The sequence below is a fragment of the Berghia stephanieae genome, chromosome 8 (genome assembly GCF_034508935.2).
Source record: "Berghia stephanieae isolate SIO BIC M18660-M18661 chromosome 8, UCSD_Bste_1.3, whole genome shotgun sequence".
NCBI lineage: Eukaryota > Metazoa > Mollusca > Gastropoda > Nudibranchia > Aeolidiidae > Berghia > Berghia stephanieae.
The window spans coordinates 30,250,812-30,270,107 of NC_088367.1; the positions used below are offsets into that span (position 1 = coordinate 30,250,812).

A 19,296-nucleotide genomic window follows, 5' to 3' on the forward strand; every position below is an offset into this window, starting at 1 on the left:
AAGCAAGACAGAAAAATACAGAAAGAAAATCACAAACAATCAGTCTGCCTCGACTGGAATCGAACCTCAGACTGTCTGAGGTTCGATCCCCAGTCGAGGCAGACTGATTTTTTGGGATGTTGTTTTTTTTTTCTTGTATTTTTCTTTCCTGCTTTGTCTGGCACCTTTCATACACACTTGTTCTGATCTTTATCAAATGTTTGTTTGTTTTTAAGGGTTTTACGGCGCTTGCAACACATTTAGGTTATATCAGCTCCAGTAAAAAGGAAGAAAATGGGATAGAAAAAATTTCTAGAATTACAATTAAAGCACCCAAGAGAAAGTAAGACAAAGGGGAACATGGAACAAATAGGGATCAGATGTAGATTCCAAGAGCATACCACAAGTGTACTCAGTTTGAGGTCACCTATGTCTCATTCGGACACAAGCACAAAATCCAACAAAGAGGAATACACTCAAATGCTTACATTATACACTCAAAATAAACAAAACAATGCACAACAGAGAGATGATTTACAAGGAAAAAAATTATCATCTCCCAAAACAATAACTATGCATTTGACTGTTTCCCACTACCAGGACCAAGGCAAAACCAAGTAATCTCATTCCAAGACAAAGGCCAAAAGCAAATTGGAAAACAGATATAAGGGGATAAAAGACACAGTATGTAACCCCCTGCCCACTATGGGAGGTCAGGAACCCCACCCAGATCTTTATCAAATGATTTAGGGGAAAGAAGAGAGAGCTAGACAGTGGATTGATGAATAAACCACTATCCACTAACCTAGTATGATCAACGTTCCCCCGACTGTGGGATAAAGAGTAGAATGAATGTAAACAAGTACAAGAGACTGTAAAAGAAAATAATGTAACATACTGACAATCATTCAAACATTAAAACAGCAAGAGATGATAATAAAATTTATTTAAGATCCATGTAAATAAACAAAATCCAGCAATTATATCACAAAACAATATGGCAAGAAAATAAAACACAAAAGTAATTCGACTATAATCACAAATATTTCCTTTTTCAATATATGTGGAGATATTGGGAATTAATTTGGAATTCATGGAAATTAAAAACTGCTGGCAGTAAATCAGATACCAAATTATATACAAAGAAACGAAAAATGAAAAAATGAATATTTTCAACCTTTTGAGCCCAATTGTTTTAGGGACTTCTTGTCAGCAACTAAAGGAATTAATACTGGACTGACATTGGAGTAAATAATTTTTAAAAAGGTAAATATTTCTATTATTCTATCATTAGGTAATGTATAATTCCGATTACATATTATTGATATAAATATAACATTAAACTGTATGTAAGTAAGCAAATAGGTTGAAACCACAGAGGGTATTGCGAAGTTGTAAATCAAAGCACCAAAAATCATCAAAAGCAATTAAAATTAAAACGTTATGTCATAAACGCAAGTAAAACACGCTTCATTAAGTACCAGAGCCCAATCTCATGTAGAGTTACATACAACATAAAGCAATTCACCAGCCTTGTGGAATAGACATTCAAATCTTTAGTTTGTGCGAAACAAATTACACTGCAGTCCGCTTATGATAAAGTCCCGGCAACCAGAAAAAAACGTTATCTTATCCGAGGTTTATCTTATCCGATACTCAAAAAGGAAAAACCCTTCAGCAACACAAACATTTGTTTAATATATTTGTGATCCCTTTAATAAGTACATATCCCCAGAAAGGCAGCCTGGCTTCTTGTTTAGCTTGGCTAAATTGAAAGTGAGTTTTTTTCTGATTATTATTTGTTATTCGAGTCATCTTTCACACTGCAAAAAGATATAGGATGATCTAAATCTTGGAAAGGCAGAGTGAGAATGAAAAAAATAAGTTGGGAGAGTTGAGACGCTATTATCACTCGTCCCCTAGTCTAGCTAATAGAACGATGACTGCCAGTCTTGTTCTGATTACAACAAGATGCCATTTTGCATAGGAGATGTGCATGGCATGGATAAGACAATGGGAAGGGAAGGGAATGGCAGGGATGGTAGACATCCTCCATACCCATAGTTTCTGGTGTGCTATGACAAAGGCACAAATCCACATAATCACGTGAATGTGTCTGTGTGTATATATGTGTGTGTGTGTGTGTGTATTTATGTGTGTGTGCGTGTGTGTGTGTGTGTGTGTATATGTGTACAGCATCATGCGGTGACATGCTTGTGTATTTCAGTGAATCTTTGCACACACTTCACACTTGAATGACATAGGCAGTATTGTTTCTTGATTTCAGCAAGTGAATGTATTACGCGATGAGGAGAATAAAAGGTGGGAGATCGAGGTATGGGGTGATGTTTGAGTGATAGACTCTCATTATAGATAAAAGAAAATTGACGTCACTCACCTCTTTGTTATTGCTTTTATCCAGCCTTTTTTTTTTTACAAGTTGTTCTCACTAAATTCTATCAATCAGACTATAAACGTTCAAGGTTTCACATAGTTTTGTGTCTTGGTACGTTATATCTGGCTAGTGGATGTTTTCTGGATTAACACACAGCATCAATACTCCCTGTCTATCCCAGTTGTGCAGATCCAGATTAATGGAGACTGGCCTCAGAGTTTATTTTAAGCAAGACTTTATCTTAACGCAGTTTATCTGCAGTGTACTTTTAAACTGTTTATCAGCTTTCTTTAGACTGATCAAAGACAGTACTTGGTTAAAAGAAACATTGACATAAATTGTTTTTATACGAATTGTGTTAGAATACACCGATTTAAGCAGAAAAAAAAAAAATCTATAACCAAAAGTGTCATATTTCTTCACTTGTCATTTGTGTTTCGATTATTGTTTTTATCAAAAGTAAAGCTGCTTTCTCCTTTTTTTGTGTTCAGATGTTTTATAGCGCTTGCAACATTTCTCGGTCATTTCAGCCCCAGTAAAAAGGAAGATGATAAAATTGCCAAAAGGTCTGCTTGGAGAAAGTCTACGTCATTTTGGGTTTTTATTCTTCTATAAAGGAGGCTGTCGTCTTCACAAATTTTTGGGGGGCATGCCATCAATATAGACCAAGAACAAAAGTGGGCCTAAAACTTTTCCTTGTGGGGCACCCAATCGAATAGGCATTGCTGATGACATTTTATTTTCAGCCATCAATTTTTGAGTATGATCAGATAAGAAAGAAGCTATCCAGGAGTGTATGTTATTGGAAATCCCATAATGCTTCAACTTTGAAATTTTAGGCTCTTTATCCAAAAATAAAAATATTTTTAAAAATAAACTTATTCATTTTCACTTTTCATGATGATAAAATATTATCCTTACCAGAAATAACATGGATTTTACTCTGGTCTCACTATATCCGTTATATCAGGTTTTCACAGTACAAGTTTTAACCTGTACATCAAATGAAAAAACAAACAAAACGAAACTGAAAGACACTTATTCGTTTTCACTTTTCTGATTATAAAATACAATCCTTTATAAGATATATATCATGGATTTTGCTCTGGTCTTACTATGCGCGTTATATCAGGTCTTCACTTTGCAAGTTTAAGCAAAGTTTACATCAAAAGGAATTCTAAAAATCAACAGAAAGGCACTTATTCATTTTTCCTGTCTACCCTTCACAATATCAAACCTTGCACAATATGTGGCCCATCATCTCAAAACAGTGTTAAGTCGGTATGAACTATGTCTGTCTGTTTTTATGGGTTTTATGGCACTTGCGACACATTTAGGTCATTACAGCACCAGTAAAAAAAAAAGATTATGGGATAGTAAAAGAAAATATTCTAGATTTACAATTGGGAGGACAATCGATATGAACTAGAGATAAAGAATAAAGAGAGTTGGGTTTAAAATCAAGATCATCAGAAATAGGAAATTTAAGAGTTGTGAATGGCAAGGAACAAAACCCAATCTCTCTAATGAAGCCATTTATTTCAACTCTTAGCGGTTAAGCGTAAGATTCTAAAGCCTCCGATCTCCACCGACATGATCCCGTTTTCAGACGACTAGCCACATATTCCTGTGAAATCCTGACTCAAAGAGCATCATACTTTATGCCTAAGTTGTCTAGAAACGTCTGGATGATTGTCATGATGTATTCACTTGTTGCATGTGACACTTGGGGGCTTTCTTTTAATCCTAAAATGGGGTGGGGAAAAAGTTAGTTAATGACATATGTCTTGACATTTTAAAAATATTTTAAAAATTTTTATATCAGGTCATTTTCCAAATTGTTTTAAAATTTTCATATTAAAAAGTTGAAAGTCATGGCTACTGATGTGCGCTAAAATTCAACTTCAGCAAAATATCCATTTGTCCCCCTCAATATTATTTTGTTTATAATGGTCAAAGATATATACATGAACATGTACAGGCACACACACACATGCGTGCACACACAAAGCGATAGAGAGAGAGAGAGAGAGAGAGAGAGAGAGAGATAGAAAGAGAGAGATAGAAAGAGAGAGAGAAAGAGAGAGAGAGAGAGAGAGAGAGAAAGAGAGAGATAGAAAGAGAGAGAGAGATAGAAAGAGAGAGAGAGATAGAAAGAGAAAATAAGAGAGAGAGAGAAAGTGTGTGTGTTTGTTTTTGTTGTATTGTTTTTAAGGGTTTTACGGCGCTTGCAACACATTTAGGTTATATCAGCGCCAGTAAAAAGGAAGAAAATGGGATAGTAAAAAGTTCTAGAATTACAATTAAAGCACCCAAGAAAAAGTAAGACAAAAGGGAACTGAGAACAAATAGGGATCAGATGTAGATTCCAAGAGCATACCACCAATGTACTTAGTTTGAAATCACCTACAAGTCTCATCCAGACACAAGCACAAAATCCAACAAAGAGGAACACACTCAAATGCTTACATTATACATTCAAAATAAAAATAATAATACAAGGATTTACAAGGAAAAAAAAATCATCTCCCAAAACAATAACTATGCATTTGACTGTTTCCCTCCCAGCTAGGACTCTGGCCAGAGCCAGGACAAAACCAAGTAATCTCATTCCGAGACAAAGACAGAAAGCATGTTGGAAAACAGATATAAGGGGATAGAAGACACAGTATGTACCTCCCTGCCCGCTATGGGAGGTCAGGATCCCCACCCAGCAAAGTGTGTGTGTGAGAGAGAGAGAGAGAGAGAGAGAGAGAGAGAGAGAGAGAGAGAGAGAGAGAGAGAGAGAGAGAGAGAGAGAGGGGGAGAGAGTGAGAGAGGGAGAGAGAAAGTGAGAGAGGGAGAGAGAAAGAGAGAGGGAGAGAGAAAGTGAGAGAGGGAGAGAGAGAGAGATAGATAGATAGATAGAGAGAGAGAGAGAGAGAGAGAGAGAGAGAGAGAGAGAGAGAGAGTGAGATGTTTGCTGTTTTTAATAATTTTACGGCACATGGTCTTAGACACGGTGGCACAGCAGTATGGTCTTTGCTTTGTACCCAAAAGGTAACAAGTTTGACTCCCTGCTGAGGCAAGTCACCTCACCCTTTCTTTACAACATTACAATGCATATAGTAAAAAAATTAACTGCATTTTCAATTGAGATGAAGTAGGGTAATTAGACAACTGGTTTAAACAGGGAGCAGAATTAAACCAAAGCAACTTTATAATATGTTTCTACTGATAAAACAATAGCTTGAGCTTTTATATTGTGCAATATCCACTGCATGTGCTCATGTAGGATGTTACACGACACCTGTTAGGCAATATTACAATTTTTTCAGACAGAGACAACACTGTTAACGGCCAGGTACTCATTTTACACCTGAGTATTGTGAGAGAATGTGAGCAAAGAGACTCGAACTCAGGATCTTCCGATCCAAAACCGAATGTCATACAACCAGACCACATAGCCGCACAATAACATGAGAATGTGGAGAGGTATTTGGAAAAAAAAAACCTCCAAAAAGCCAAAACTAACTACAAGAAAATTAAAATAGGAAAAAGAAAAATCAGACAAATGTGTTTCCAAATTTTACAGACATGGTTGGATTTCACTCTAAAATGACATTATGCCTTTCATTTTAAAAATATTTTTTTTTGTTAAAAAAGCATTGGCAATTATGGATTTTAGCTTTTGAGTTTCACAGCTATTATTGCTCTTTTGTGAAATGGATAGATCTGCAACTACAGTACTAGCTGGATTTTAGCACGCTGTCAGGAGAAACAAAAAAGTGTGCTAGATTCTGAGAGCGCCAAAATCCAAAGCTCATGGTAATAAATAGTCCTTCAGAACCCTTCGGCCCATGGAGCTGGAGTTTATCCCAGTTTCTATAGCGTGGAATGGAAAATAGCAATTACTTGCTATCCTTTCGATAGGACGCTAGTCTACCACAAAGTACTCCATTCACTGCTGGATGGACAGAGGGGGGGGGGGGGGGGTCAGAAAATCTATCACGGCCCCTTTTGCGTGTGTAGCGAGTGCTCTAAACAACTGATCTATCGGGACCCCCGAAGCTCATAGTAAGTAACGACTTATTTTATAGATAAAATTCAGTCACCCAACTCCAGCGTGCTGTATTGCAGAATCAAGCGAGTACTGTATAAGCAGGTAAATGGCTTTGTGGTCTAGTGGTATGAAACTCGCTTTCAGATCGGAAAGTCCTGGGCTCAAGCCTCGCTCTACGCATAGTTGAGTCCTTGGAAAAGGCTCTTTACTCACATTCTCTCACCGTACTCCGGTGTAAAATAAGTAACTGGCTGATAACAGCATTGCCTCTGTCCAAAAAAAAAAAAAAAAGAGTGTTAATATTGCCTTACAGGCTTCATGTCCTGTCCTACATGTTAAGTGTTGCTGTTGGCCAGGGACCCCTTTGGATATTGCGCTATATAAAAAATCTAAAAATATCAATAATGGGAGAAAAGATTTGAGAGAGGTTCAAGTCTCAAAGTTAAAAGTAAAGCTTGTACCTTTTTGAAGACAATGTCTGACTCCTTGAGCCTCATAAGTTAGTCCCTCACCGTTAGGGAAGTTTAATGTGTAAGGCTGGGGACAAAAATATAAGATTAGATATTTGATTATAAAGATGCATTAGTCTAACGATTTTTAAAAATTGTTGTGATGGACAATGCTTTGCGTCAATTTTTGAGATTTTCATTACAACGATGATCCCATAAGGAATTGGGTTATCAGACCTGCAAATAAGTGCACATCGATTTGCACCCTTTCCAATCTTACATCAGTCATAACTCAATGTACCCAATGTACATCTTCTCTGCAGCTCATGTGTGATTCAGTGCATGATTTATTATAGGAGTAATTTCCAAAGGAAACAACTGGTAATATATAAATAATTTAGAAAATGAACTAATTTTCACTACTCCATGGAGTTTATTACATGAGAGTATGCATACAATACTTTTGATGACTGTTTGTTTTTGGTGGGGTTTTTTTTGCCTCAAAATTTTTAATTAACACGATTCCTACCTTACAGTCTGGTAAAGGGAATTCTTTAATGGTACCATTAATCACCAATTTCTTTGGACTCCAGAAAGTGTCAGGAACCTGTTGGTAAAACAAAAGATAAAAAGCATATAATTGGCTAACCGAGCAAATAATATTTTAAAAACTAAGACACTGTGAATTTGAAACATGCATAATTTATAATCTGTTTCAAGATCTTCCGTATTTCTATATTCGTAGCACAGAAATCTCAAACAAATCAGTTCCAAACTAAAGAAATATATTTGAATTGTGTCAACTATTGCAGTGTAAGGGCAGGGGATGAGCAAGTTGCCTATTAGAAACCATAAATGTGTTAAGCTTATATGAAAGATGGGTTAAACTCTCATTTTGAGAAGGCAGAGGGAAATAATGGTGCTGGCGAAAGGCAGCTTAATCTTATACTAACAATAATAATAATAACAAATAGCACTTATTTTAAGTGCTTTACCCTGTCTAAACAGGCCCTAAGCGATTTACATTGTGATTTGTATTTGTATTTGTGTTCGAGATCAGCAATCAGAAATTATGATAGCAGGTCAATAGTGCTGTATCTTTTACTTCTTCTTACAGTAGATCATCTACCACTGTAATGTTGATTTTCATTTTTTTAAAATCCATTTCCAAACATGGTTGTTTTCCTGCAAGGATATTTTTACAGGACAACGACAAAACCCTTAATCTAGTAAAAAAAATATACAGACTGCTTAAAACCAACTTCAAATCACTTTATGCATTATGTTACAAATGAGCTTTCATTAGCCTATTCCATCTATGGATGTAGTCGTTTTTTATAAGTTTTTAAAAAAAATATAAATTTTATTAAATGAATGTATTTGAGGATTCCAGTAAATTCATGAGGCTGCAGGAAGAACCAGAATTATCTCAAACATTCTATGTTATGCCGAGCTTGTTTCAATGAATTCATAATTGGAAAACTTCTTGCAGACATCAAAGATTATGCTCTATCTAGTTCACATTAACTTGAACATATTTTCTGAAAAAAAAAGGTCTGGACAAAAACAGATTATTTCCATTATATTGTGATAGAATGAGATGTGATTCTGGAGAAAGATTTTCCAAACCGAATGAACTGAGCCGATTGAGGTGGGCCATAATTTTATAAGTTGTCATATTAAATAACTTGTTGTCCTCAGAGACGTAAATCTTCCGGTGTACTAAATAATGAGTATATAACAATGTAAAAAGATAATATTCAATAAGATTGTAAAGACATTCAGATAGGAAGAGTTGTGAGGAAAGTAGGAAGTTAGGGATCACAATGTAAACAAGACGCGAATAAATCCAAATTTCAGGAATCTAGACATGCACAGATGCTTTTGTTTGGCTGTGCTGTACTGTGCATGTGCGCATTTTTACTGAATGGAAAGCCGTGTGAAAATCCTTTCGTTTGATGTGTATCATGAAAGGTTGGGTGTGTAAACATGGAGGTGGTGAGATCTAAAACAGCTCGAAGTTGAGCTGCAAAAATCTAGCTATTTAATCCGAATTTTGCAACTGACATGTCTTTCAAAATAAAAAAATATACAAATGTCCTTTTATTTTCAAGCTTTAATACAATCACGAATCAAGTCTTTAATGCTTTAAGAAGAATTATTCACATAAATCAAAATAATTGTTAGAAATTCACTTTGTCTTCGATTTTGGCTCATATCTTGAATCAAAGCTTGCCGCAACCTTCAGAGTTTTCTCAGCCAGCCTCATAATTAGTTGGAAGCGATGCCATGGATGCACTTAAAGCAGAAGCAAGTTTGTAAGCAATCCGCTTCTCCATGGGAGACCAATGCAACAACTGCAAGACTGGAGTGATGTGATCTGACTTTTTTTATTTCGTAACAATACGAGCAGCTTTATTTTGGAGCAACTGCAGTCTTGCAATCAAGCTTTTTGGCAACCGGTAGAGGAGGGAGTTGCAATAGTCAAGTCCAGAGGTAATCATTGAGTGAAAAAAAATCATCAGAGAAAAGAGATCTTGTGCTTTGTAACAAGAATGCATTGAAGGTATGTTAGTCACATTCATTACCAGAATAATAGCTATTGCTTTTCTCTCTCACAGGTCTTACATATTAAGAATAATGAAAAAGCTAAATATGTGAAATGAAATTCAAAAGTTTAAAAAATACACCAATAAAACCTGAAAGAGTGAAACAACTTACGCATTCTATCTACAGAAAATTTCCTATTTAAGTATTATTCATTCACATGATAAAGCTGTGATTTTCAAACCTACTCGTACCTCAATGGTTCCTTTTGTTCCCCGTATAGTCATGTTATTGTTCCCAGCCTGAGTTTCTGCATTAAAGTGTAGAGATGCAAATCTTCCTCCACTATAGCGGAGAATAATCACTCCACTTTTGTCAACTCCTGATGGAATAAAATAGGAAATGAATAACGTGTTCCCAACATAAAAATTCAAGTCATGATTAAAAACATTTGATGACCTTGTCTTATGTTTTTCTAAATAATAAGACTACTTTAGCATTTGAAAAACTTGACCATTGACTCACTTGAACCAAGAATATATACAAGTACCTCCTTCACTGAAAAATTTGTTGATTTTAGGGTTTTTTCTTCTTCAAGATTTGCCTTCTATTCAAAAATAAATAAAATAAAATAAATTTTAAAATATACAAATCAAATAATATATAAATGAATGAATAAATCCAGTATAATATTTGTCAACTACGAAAATAAAATAGAGATTAGGAAACGGTCAAATCTTTCTTTTCATTATCTTGCGTTTAGGTCCAGTAAAACAGATTATAAAATAGATCTACAAGCATGCACACATGCACAAGCGTGTGTGCACATGAACACATACTTACACATATACACATACAACCAGCTCTTAACCATATTTAAGTCAAGGGGGAACACTATAAAAATATATAAATACATTAACTTATTTGTTTTTGTTTTTAAGGGTTTTTAAGGCGCTTGCAACACATTTAGGTCATATCAGCGCCAGTAAAAAGGAAGAAAATGGGATAGTAAAAAGTTCTAGAATTACAATTAAAGCACCCAAAAATAAGCAAGACAAAGGGGAATTGGTTCAAATAGGGAACAGATGTAGATTCCAAGTGCACACTATCAGTGTCCTTAGTTTGAGATCACTAAATGTCTCATCCAGATACAGGCACAGGTCCCCACCAAGAGGAACACACTCAATTGTTTACAAATCATACATATGTAAAATGAAAAATAATACAGTGCATAATAGAGAGATGATTTACAAGATAAAAAATGTCATCTTGAAAAACTAACTATACAGTTGACGGTTTCCCTCCCAGCCACGGTATCCAGCCAGGGCCATGACAAAACCAAGTAATCTCATTCCATGACAAAGACAGAAAGCAAGTTGGAAAACAGATAGAGGGGGGTAGAAGACACAGTATGTACCTCCCTGCCCACTATTGGAGGTCAGGAACCCCACCCAGCATTATTAATTTAGGAAATCCAAAGAACCAGATTGAATACATTAATAGGACCCAAATAGAATGTCAATCGGGATATTTAAAAAAAAAAAAAAAATTGAGAATTTAAATTACCCTGAGTCAGCATCTTTATGGTAAAATATAGAGTAAAAAATGTCAAAATATTTTCTAATGTATTCATACAATTGCTTTGAAACTTTCATATTGTGATGACAGTAAAACAAGGAGACTTTTGTAGGAAGCTTTTTCAGCTAGTACTGATTGAACTTAAATTTCAGCATGTCAACAATTGCGAAAATTTTTTTTTAAAAACGGAGTGCAGAACATGGACAAAAAAAAAAAAAATAGCAGTTAGAAAACCAATGTATATAATCCTGAAACCCTTCTACAATATCACCAGAATGGTGTCTTCAGCAAACATGCCAAATTTAAGCAAATTTTGTGGGATTCTGAGGATTTTATAGAAAAACAAACCCCTATGATTAGGAAATTGAGAAAATTGCAAAATAAAATTCCTGCCGCATGTGTCGTAGAGAAAAATGAATCAGAACATATAAAGATAAAATAGTATGGCGCTGTGGAGTATATCAGTTTGGAGTATATCAGTCACTGTAGGGAAACGAAGGGCATGTGCAATATTAAAAAGTAGGTAAATATAGCAAAGGTGAATTAGGATAAAACTGACACAGGGAAGGAATGAGTGAATCCTGTATGGATTCACATTGAATGAAAGTGTCCAATAAAACCAACATTGCATCTGTTGCATACCAGTGGCTTCCCAAATGAAATGGGACTCCCTGATATGTATTCCCATAGAGTCAGATCAAAAATTTTAAATGGTACTCTTGAACAGAACTGATTTCCTGCTTCCCTTTAGAGAAAATTCCATCAAGATCGATCAAAGCGTTAACTTTCAGCAAACTTTTGAAATAACCCTCTCTTTAATACAGTGGTCATAATCAAGAAGAAGAACTACTGAGCAAAGGAGCAACGAAAACTTATGAAAATTTACAAGGGCTTCCTTCTGCAGGTCCACTGTCAAGGACTTCAATGATTTGATGGGCGCAGCATTTATTATCATTATTATTATTATTATTATTATTATTATTATTATTATTATTATTATTATTATTATTATTATTATTATTATTATTATTATTATTATTATTTCAATGGTGCTAAATTGAAACTTTCTGATTCAAGGAGTATAAAAACAACCAGTAGAGTAAGTGTGAAAAAGGAATCATTTCCGTTGAAGCAGTAATCAAAGAGGATGGTAGAGCCTGCCATTGACTTTATAGCTAATAAAGTTGGAATCGGTTTGTCATCAGTCCCTATATTGTTACACCACGATTTAAGACAAAGCTTTCTGCCAGATGAATTCCCCATAATATGAGGTCGGATAATATGGAGGCAAGGTTAGAATATGCTCATCAATTCCTAGAAAAATACAAGGATTGCGATGAAAGGAGACTTTCTGAAGACAAAACTTAAATCTGCCATTACAAAGTTCAGAAAACAAGTAAATAAAGTGTGGCTGCCTGAAGTATCGTCTCAGACAAAAATTGCACAACTCAAGTCAACAAACAAGGTTATGTGTATTATTTTCTTTAACTCGAAGGGACTTGTTGTCCTGACACTTTGTGAAAATAATCAAACAATCAATACTATCTAGTCTCATTTTTACACCTAAAATGTTCTTTCTGAAGTGAATCATTTTTAGACAACAGCTCATCTTCATACTGGAACAAGATGAATAAAAAGTCTTCACGACAACGTATCATGCCTCAAATAGATGAAAACTAAAAAGTTTCAACAAGAAAATGACCACGTTTTACATCCTCCATATTCACTAGAACTGGTATCTTGTGACTTTTTCTATTTCCATGCTGTAAGAAGAAGCCTAACGTGGAGATTATTTGGCAGCAGATCAATCAGTGGATCTACCTGCCATTCATCAATGTTTTGCATGGATTTGACTTCAAAATGGCTTCTAAATCAAACTAATATAGACTTCAAAAAACTTATTTTGGTATGATTTCTGCAATTTTAGTTCATGTTATAGCATTAGTCCCATTTCGTTATGAAGTATATCCTGCAATCTGACATGATAATTCAACAAAATTCGACTTCTATAGTTCACTGATAAAGTGAGGAGATAAAGAAAAAAAGTTATCAGCCAGTGGTGATATTAATCTTATCAAACTTATATATATGCCAGATTTATGAATGTGGCTTAATTGGATTCTTTTTTTCTTCTTTTTTTTTCATAAATTATGGAAGGCTCAAACAGTTTTGTTGTTTTCTTTTAAGCATGATCAATAAGACTTATTTAAAAGGCAAAATTTTAAACACTTTTCATCACCCCAAAAAATTTGTTCTCATGAGTAAAGCAGCCTACCATTTTCACTACACACTAAACCGTCTGTCCAAATACTTTCAGGTTCTTCCTTGAAGATGAAATGTGCCGCCTGGATTGTGTAAATGCCAATATCCAATAGACATCCACCACCCAAACTCTTGTCAAAGACTCGAGGAAGGTGGAAGATTGATAAGCAGAAATTGGCTTGCAACATTTTAACTTCTCCAATATTTCCAGAGTCTATTTGGTCCCTGATGAAGGAATATGCAGGGAAGAAACGACTCCAAATTGCCTGGATAAAGATATAAATGGTAAATGCAATACATAAATGGCCGCTATTAAAGACAAGTTATTATCCTTTATTATAAAAAGGTTTTTAAAATGTCATTGGATACAATTTATCTTTTAGACTGCTTGTGTTTTAAAGATCAATTCACCTTTTAAGGATTAAAAGACTTTATATGAAACACTTGCATTGAATGCTATGACATAAGAAAAGAAAAGAGAAGAGAAGAGAAATGAGAAGAGAAGAGAGAGAGAGAGAGAGAGAGAGAGAGAGAGAGAGAGAGAGAGAGAGAGAGAGAGAGAGAGAGAGAGAGAGAGAGATAGAGAGAATAGAAAGTGTGAACATGAGTTTTAAAACATTAAAGGATAGCCCACCGATGTTTTTAATATTCATTCAATCAAGAGACAAACATAATATCCTATTTTAACAAGAATCACGAGTAATAAGGGTCATGGAGATGGAATTTAAATTGGTTTCTAAAGCATTAATCAGACAGTTTGTTTTTGTTTGTTTTTAAGGGTTTTACGGCGCTTGCAACACATTAAGGTCATATCAGCACCAGTAAAAAGGAAGAAAATGGGATAGTAATAATTCTAGAATTACAATTAAAGCACTCAAAAAAAGGTAAGACAATGTGGAACTGGTTCAAATAGGAAATAGATGTAGATTCCAAGAGCACACCATCAACGTACTTAGTTTGAGGTCTCCTAAAAGTCTCATCCATACACAAGCACAGGTCCCCACTAAGAGGAATACACTCAAATGTTTACAAATCATAAATAATACGTAAACAAAACATAATACAGTGCACAACAGAGAGGTGACTTACAAGGAAAATCATATCTCCAAAAACTAACTATACATTTGACTGTTTCCCTCTCAGTCAGGGTTCCTGGTCAGGGTCAGGACATAACCGAGTAATCTCATCCCAAGACAAAGACAGAAAGCAAGTTGGAAAACAAATATAGGGGGATAGAAGACACAGTAAGTACCTCCCTGCCCACTATGGGAGAATCAGACAGTAACAACTACTTTTAAAAAAAATGGAAATACATAAGCAATGACATGATTTGAACTTGTAAATTCATCATACAGGACTTGCACTAATCATCTGCTTCAGAAAGCAGCATAAAGAAATCTAATCCATGCACTACTGAAATAACTGGTAACAACAGAGGCATTGATGAAGCCATCTCAAACAATTAACATAGTTATCGGCAGACAAGAAATTTGTGCTGCTAGCTGGATCAAAACATTTGACATATTACATTCCATGAAGAAATAATGAATCATCTCCATTGTTCAAAATAAATAACAAAAGAAAGTAAGACAGTTCATAGTAGACAATGCGAAGGATTGTGGAGGGTGAGATCAGAAAATCCGAGTGAGCTCTGGGGGTCTCTGTATCAAGTGTTCTGTGACACAGACAAGTATAGACCCTCCCTACACACCAGTAGGTATAAAAGGAAGAAAGTACACTTGAGAATGGTTTCCTCGAACTCCTCATGACGTGCAAAAGAGTTCAAGCTAACTATAATTCGAGGAAACTGTGTCGTGTCATAATGACTTGATGGGGAAGGAAGTGTGGCTCAGTGGATGGTCTTTGCTTTGTACCCAAAAGGTACTGAGTTTGACTACCTAACACGCTATGTGGCCTTGAGCAAGTCATCTCTCCCTAGCTCACTGTGCTGTGGCTGATGCCTGGGTTATTTCAGTTTTCCCTTGGAATAGACCCTAAGAAAATCTTGGGGATGAATGAAAGGAACAGTGATAAGAATAAGCAGAGAGGTGTTGGTTATGTAGAAGGGTGACGTAATGTGACAGTGAGTGGCTGTGTGTGTCTGCGTGTGTATCAGACTGTATACAGTACACTCACTTGTAGTGTCCGTTGCACTGTTGATGCACACAATACACACATATATATCAGTCAATGTCACAATAAATAATCATAAATTTGTCTCAATCACCGGGCTCATATAAAAAAGAACCTTTCATTAATCTTATTCTATTTTTCGTTGTCAGGGTGATATTAATCAGAGGAAACTGTGTTCTAGGTAAAAATTATTCAAGGAAGGAATGGAGTGATAACAAAGGCTAATAAGCAATTCGGGACATTTGAATGAGTTCAAGAAAAACCTGTGTTTGAGGAAACCGTGCTCACATGTAAGTAACTCCATATTTAAATTTTTGAGTATATCTTCAAAAATTAACTTGCTTTAATTTTTTAAACTCACCTCTACAAACAGGACATTATTTTTCTTTGCTGCTTCCAAGACCTGCTTGCATCCTTTCAATGATAGAGACATAGGTTTTTCACAAAGAACAGGCTTGCCGGCATTGATAAATTTCAAACAAAGCTGCACGTGAAGTGGATGGATGACACCAACATATATCACATCTAAATTAAAAAATAGAGTAAATAAATAAACAAATAAATAAATCTATTGATAAATCCAGTAAATAGTTATTAGGTTATTAATTGGAAATTTAGTTTTTCAAAAATTTCCTCAAATTATAATAACATTTTACCTTTTTTCATCTGCTTATTAGAAATTTTTATAATTTAATAATAGGTAAATCGTTCGAACTTTCTAAGAAATTAGGGCTTCCTAACTCCACTTTGAAAAAAATATCTTTGAAAGAGATATTTCAATTAAATAAGTTAAATAATTGATTATTTATCTCCACAGTCATGACAGCAATGGGATTCTTAACATATCAATGTGGCAAACTAGGGAGTAGACACTGGTGTATGATAAAGATCTGACAAAGCGTGAATGAAACAGTGCCAGACAAAACAAGAAAGAAAAACACAAGAAAAAAAAAACATTCTAAGAATCAGCCTAGCTGACTGGGGATAGAACCTCAGAACTCCTGATTACCGGTCAGACATGCTACCATTATACCATGGAGGTTACCCAATAGTTTGGATGATTTAAAGCCTATATTCCTTGTATTTTTCTTTCTTGCTTTGTCTGGCATTGTTTCATATACGCTTTTTCAGTTCTTCATCTTACATAAAACATTTTCATAAATTACCACAATCTATACACTATGCACTTCACCATACGAAACTGAATTTCCATTACGTACAGCAATAATCGCCTTCTTATAATACATGCCCACAACATCTTGTGGTGTCACATGTTAAATGCTTGTATTAGTGTATTTCTCCAAAACGAATTGAGCACAGCCATTGACTGTTAATTTCAAAGTTTTGGCCTAAACCTTGAGCATTTTGTACACAATATTCCACTTAACCCTCTCGTGTTCAGATTCTTTTTGGGGGAGTAGATAATGAGTTCCCTATATGGCCATGTCAATCAAAGAGTTGCCTATAAGATTTGTACTGTTGTCTACAAATCCCTGAGCAGGAACAGTCCCTCCTATATTAAAGACCTTCTAAACATATATGTCCCCAATAGAAACTTGAGGTCAAGCAATGACCAATCAATACTTGTCAAACCAAAGCCATTGCGTAAAATAGGTGAACAATCTTTTCAATTTTCGGCCCCCCATTTTTGGAACTCTATCCCATCACACGTGAGATGCTCGGATTCGTTGACGTTCAAATCTCGCTTAAAGTTTTATCTTTTTATGTCATAATGTTGCAATATTATTTTCATATTTTGTTGTTGTTAAATTGAATTCGTATCACGTTTCCTTCACACTTGTCTCACTGTAATATGTTTTGTTTTATATCACTGTAAAGCGCTTAGAGCCTGTGACAACGGGGTAAAGCGCTATATAAATGCCATTCATTATTATTATTATTATGTAGACATCCTTTGATGATATAAGCCTACCCTTTGATATCTGCAGTCGCCTTTTCGTTTTCTACGGCCACTCATGACTAAACTCCGCCCAGAAACGAGTTCATAGGTCCGTCCATCACCAAATTTCAAACTTTTGTTCTCGTGAGTTCTTAAGTTTTTTTATTGCAGAACGATTGGCTATTGAGCATCTTGACCCTTCAACGATTGGTCGTTCTGACAGCTCACGTGTCAACAGCCGTCAACAATACATTGAGTCATCGCTGAAACAGTGGAAGACGATCTTCGCATAGTTGCGTCACAATCACCACGTTGTTGAATAAATTATCCAGGCATGGTTGATAGGTAAAAAAGCCAAATTATGTTCTAGTTACATTTGAAACAAACAAAGTATATCACTGATCTCGTCTCATTGAGATAAAAATCAAGAAAATTGGCCAATATATAAAAAAGTAGCTAAAAAAAGCTAAAATAAACAAAAGCAATTTTTAAAATATAATTTATTCGTAAAACAGTTGGTTTTCAACCGATTTTTCTGAAATAAGGACCAATGTTCTTCTTTTTTCAAGCAGATTTCAACAATGTGACTTTCAAATTCCTCAGAATTATATTTTTTACTTTTAGATTTTAGCTTTTAGGCCTACTCAAAAAGGTGTTATATTCCTTGCTTAACAATAGCGTAATACATGGACGGCGAGAAGCGTCGTTTCGACCATCTGGATAGATAGCCTGTGACTCACAATTCTACACGAATGGACGGTGGCAGTAGATCAAAGAAATTTATTTACCAACTACTTTTCTTAGTGCTAAAATTACAAAGTAATAATTTCGCATCAGAAAAAATAACTCTGAAGTTCCTATCTCTTTATTACAATAAAATTAATACCACGAAATAAGGGAGTTACAAATTATTCATAGTATTTTTTTTAATTTACAAAAATTGTTATCAAAGTCATTTTTCATCACCAAAGACGTAATTTTCCCCTCATTTTTACCAAACAAAGTGCAATGTCAATGATGTTCACCTGCAAATAAAATAGGATTTAAATCGCAATTTCTACAACATATTTTATTTTCTGTCGGCAAATTTATAAAAATCAAAGCTGAAAACATCCTGCGACAGTGACAGTGCCTGTCATTTCCTTCACAACGATTGGATTTTACTTACTGAGGCCAGTTTTGGCTACCCCGCCCATGAATATTATGCCGTTGTCGGTTTTTGTCGGGTTGAATCTTAAAGAGTTAACCCAGGTTTGACTGAGTACTTGGCTATAGGCAGTGACAGATGTAAGAGAGCTGGTACCAAAAGGATGCCTAACATGACATCTTGTAATGCATGACAAAAAACTTTGGTTTAATATAGCCAGCCAGGGGAGTAAATAAAGCAGTGTGAAGTGAACAATAAATGAGCTCTGTGGATATGTATACACTATAACTATAACTTAGTGGGCAGCATGGCTCAGCTGAATGGTCTTTGCATTGTATCCAAAAGATTCTGACTTCGACAACCTGTTGCGCTGTGTGGCCTTGAGCAAGTCACTTCGCCCAAGCTCATGTTGCACTGCAGTTGACATCTGAATTATTCTAGTCTTCCCTTCGAATAGACCCTAAAGACAAATTTCCCCTTGGAAGGGAATATTATCTTATTTTATCTAATATTAATTGTTTAACTTTACTTTATTTACTTAAAGTGCATACAGTCAGGTACTTATTCATTCTCCATGATCTCTTTCAGATGTTTTTTATTACTACAAAGTATCTTTAACCCTCTCGTGTTCAGATTCTTTTGGGGGGAGTAGATAATGAGTTCCCTATATGGCCATGTCAATCATGTAGACATCCTTTGATGATATAAGCCTAGTCTTTGATATCTGCAGTCGCATTTTCATTTTCTATGGTCACTCATGGCTAAACTCCGCCCAGAAGCGATTTCATAGGTCCGTCCATCACCAAATTTCAAACTTTTGTTCTCGTGAGTTCTTAAGTTTTTTGACCGAAGAGCGATTGGCTA

The 19,296-nt window shown here is 35.2% G+C and overlaps 1 protein-coding gene across 1 annotated transcript in view; it reads right to left on the bottom strand.

Annotated features, from left to right (window-relative positions):
• Positions 1–906: 906 nt before the first annotated feature.
• The window catches only part of LOC144978493 (trans-1,2-dihydrobenzene-1,2-diol dehydrogenase-like), a 21,366-nt gene continuing 2,976 nt past the window's right edge, over positions 907–19,296 (bottom strand). Inside the window, exons 3-8 of the mRNA XM_078924657.1 lie at positions 15,747–15,910; positions 13,266–13,518; positions 9,667–9,794; positions 7,395–7,472; positions 6,878–6,953; positions 907–4,120 (exon numbers count right to left, since the gene is read on the bottom strand). Coding sequence (XP_078780783.1) covers positions 4,017–4,120; positions 6,878–6,953; positions 7,395–7,472; positions 9,667–9,794; positions 13,266–13,518; positions 15,747–15,910 — 803 coding nt within the window. The 3' untranslated portion in view covers positions 907–4,016. The remainder of the gene's footprint in view (positions 4,121–6,877; positions 6,954–7,394; positions 7,473–9,666; positions 9,795–13,265; positions 13,519–15,746; positions 15,911–19,296) is intronic.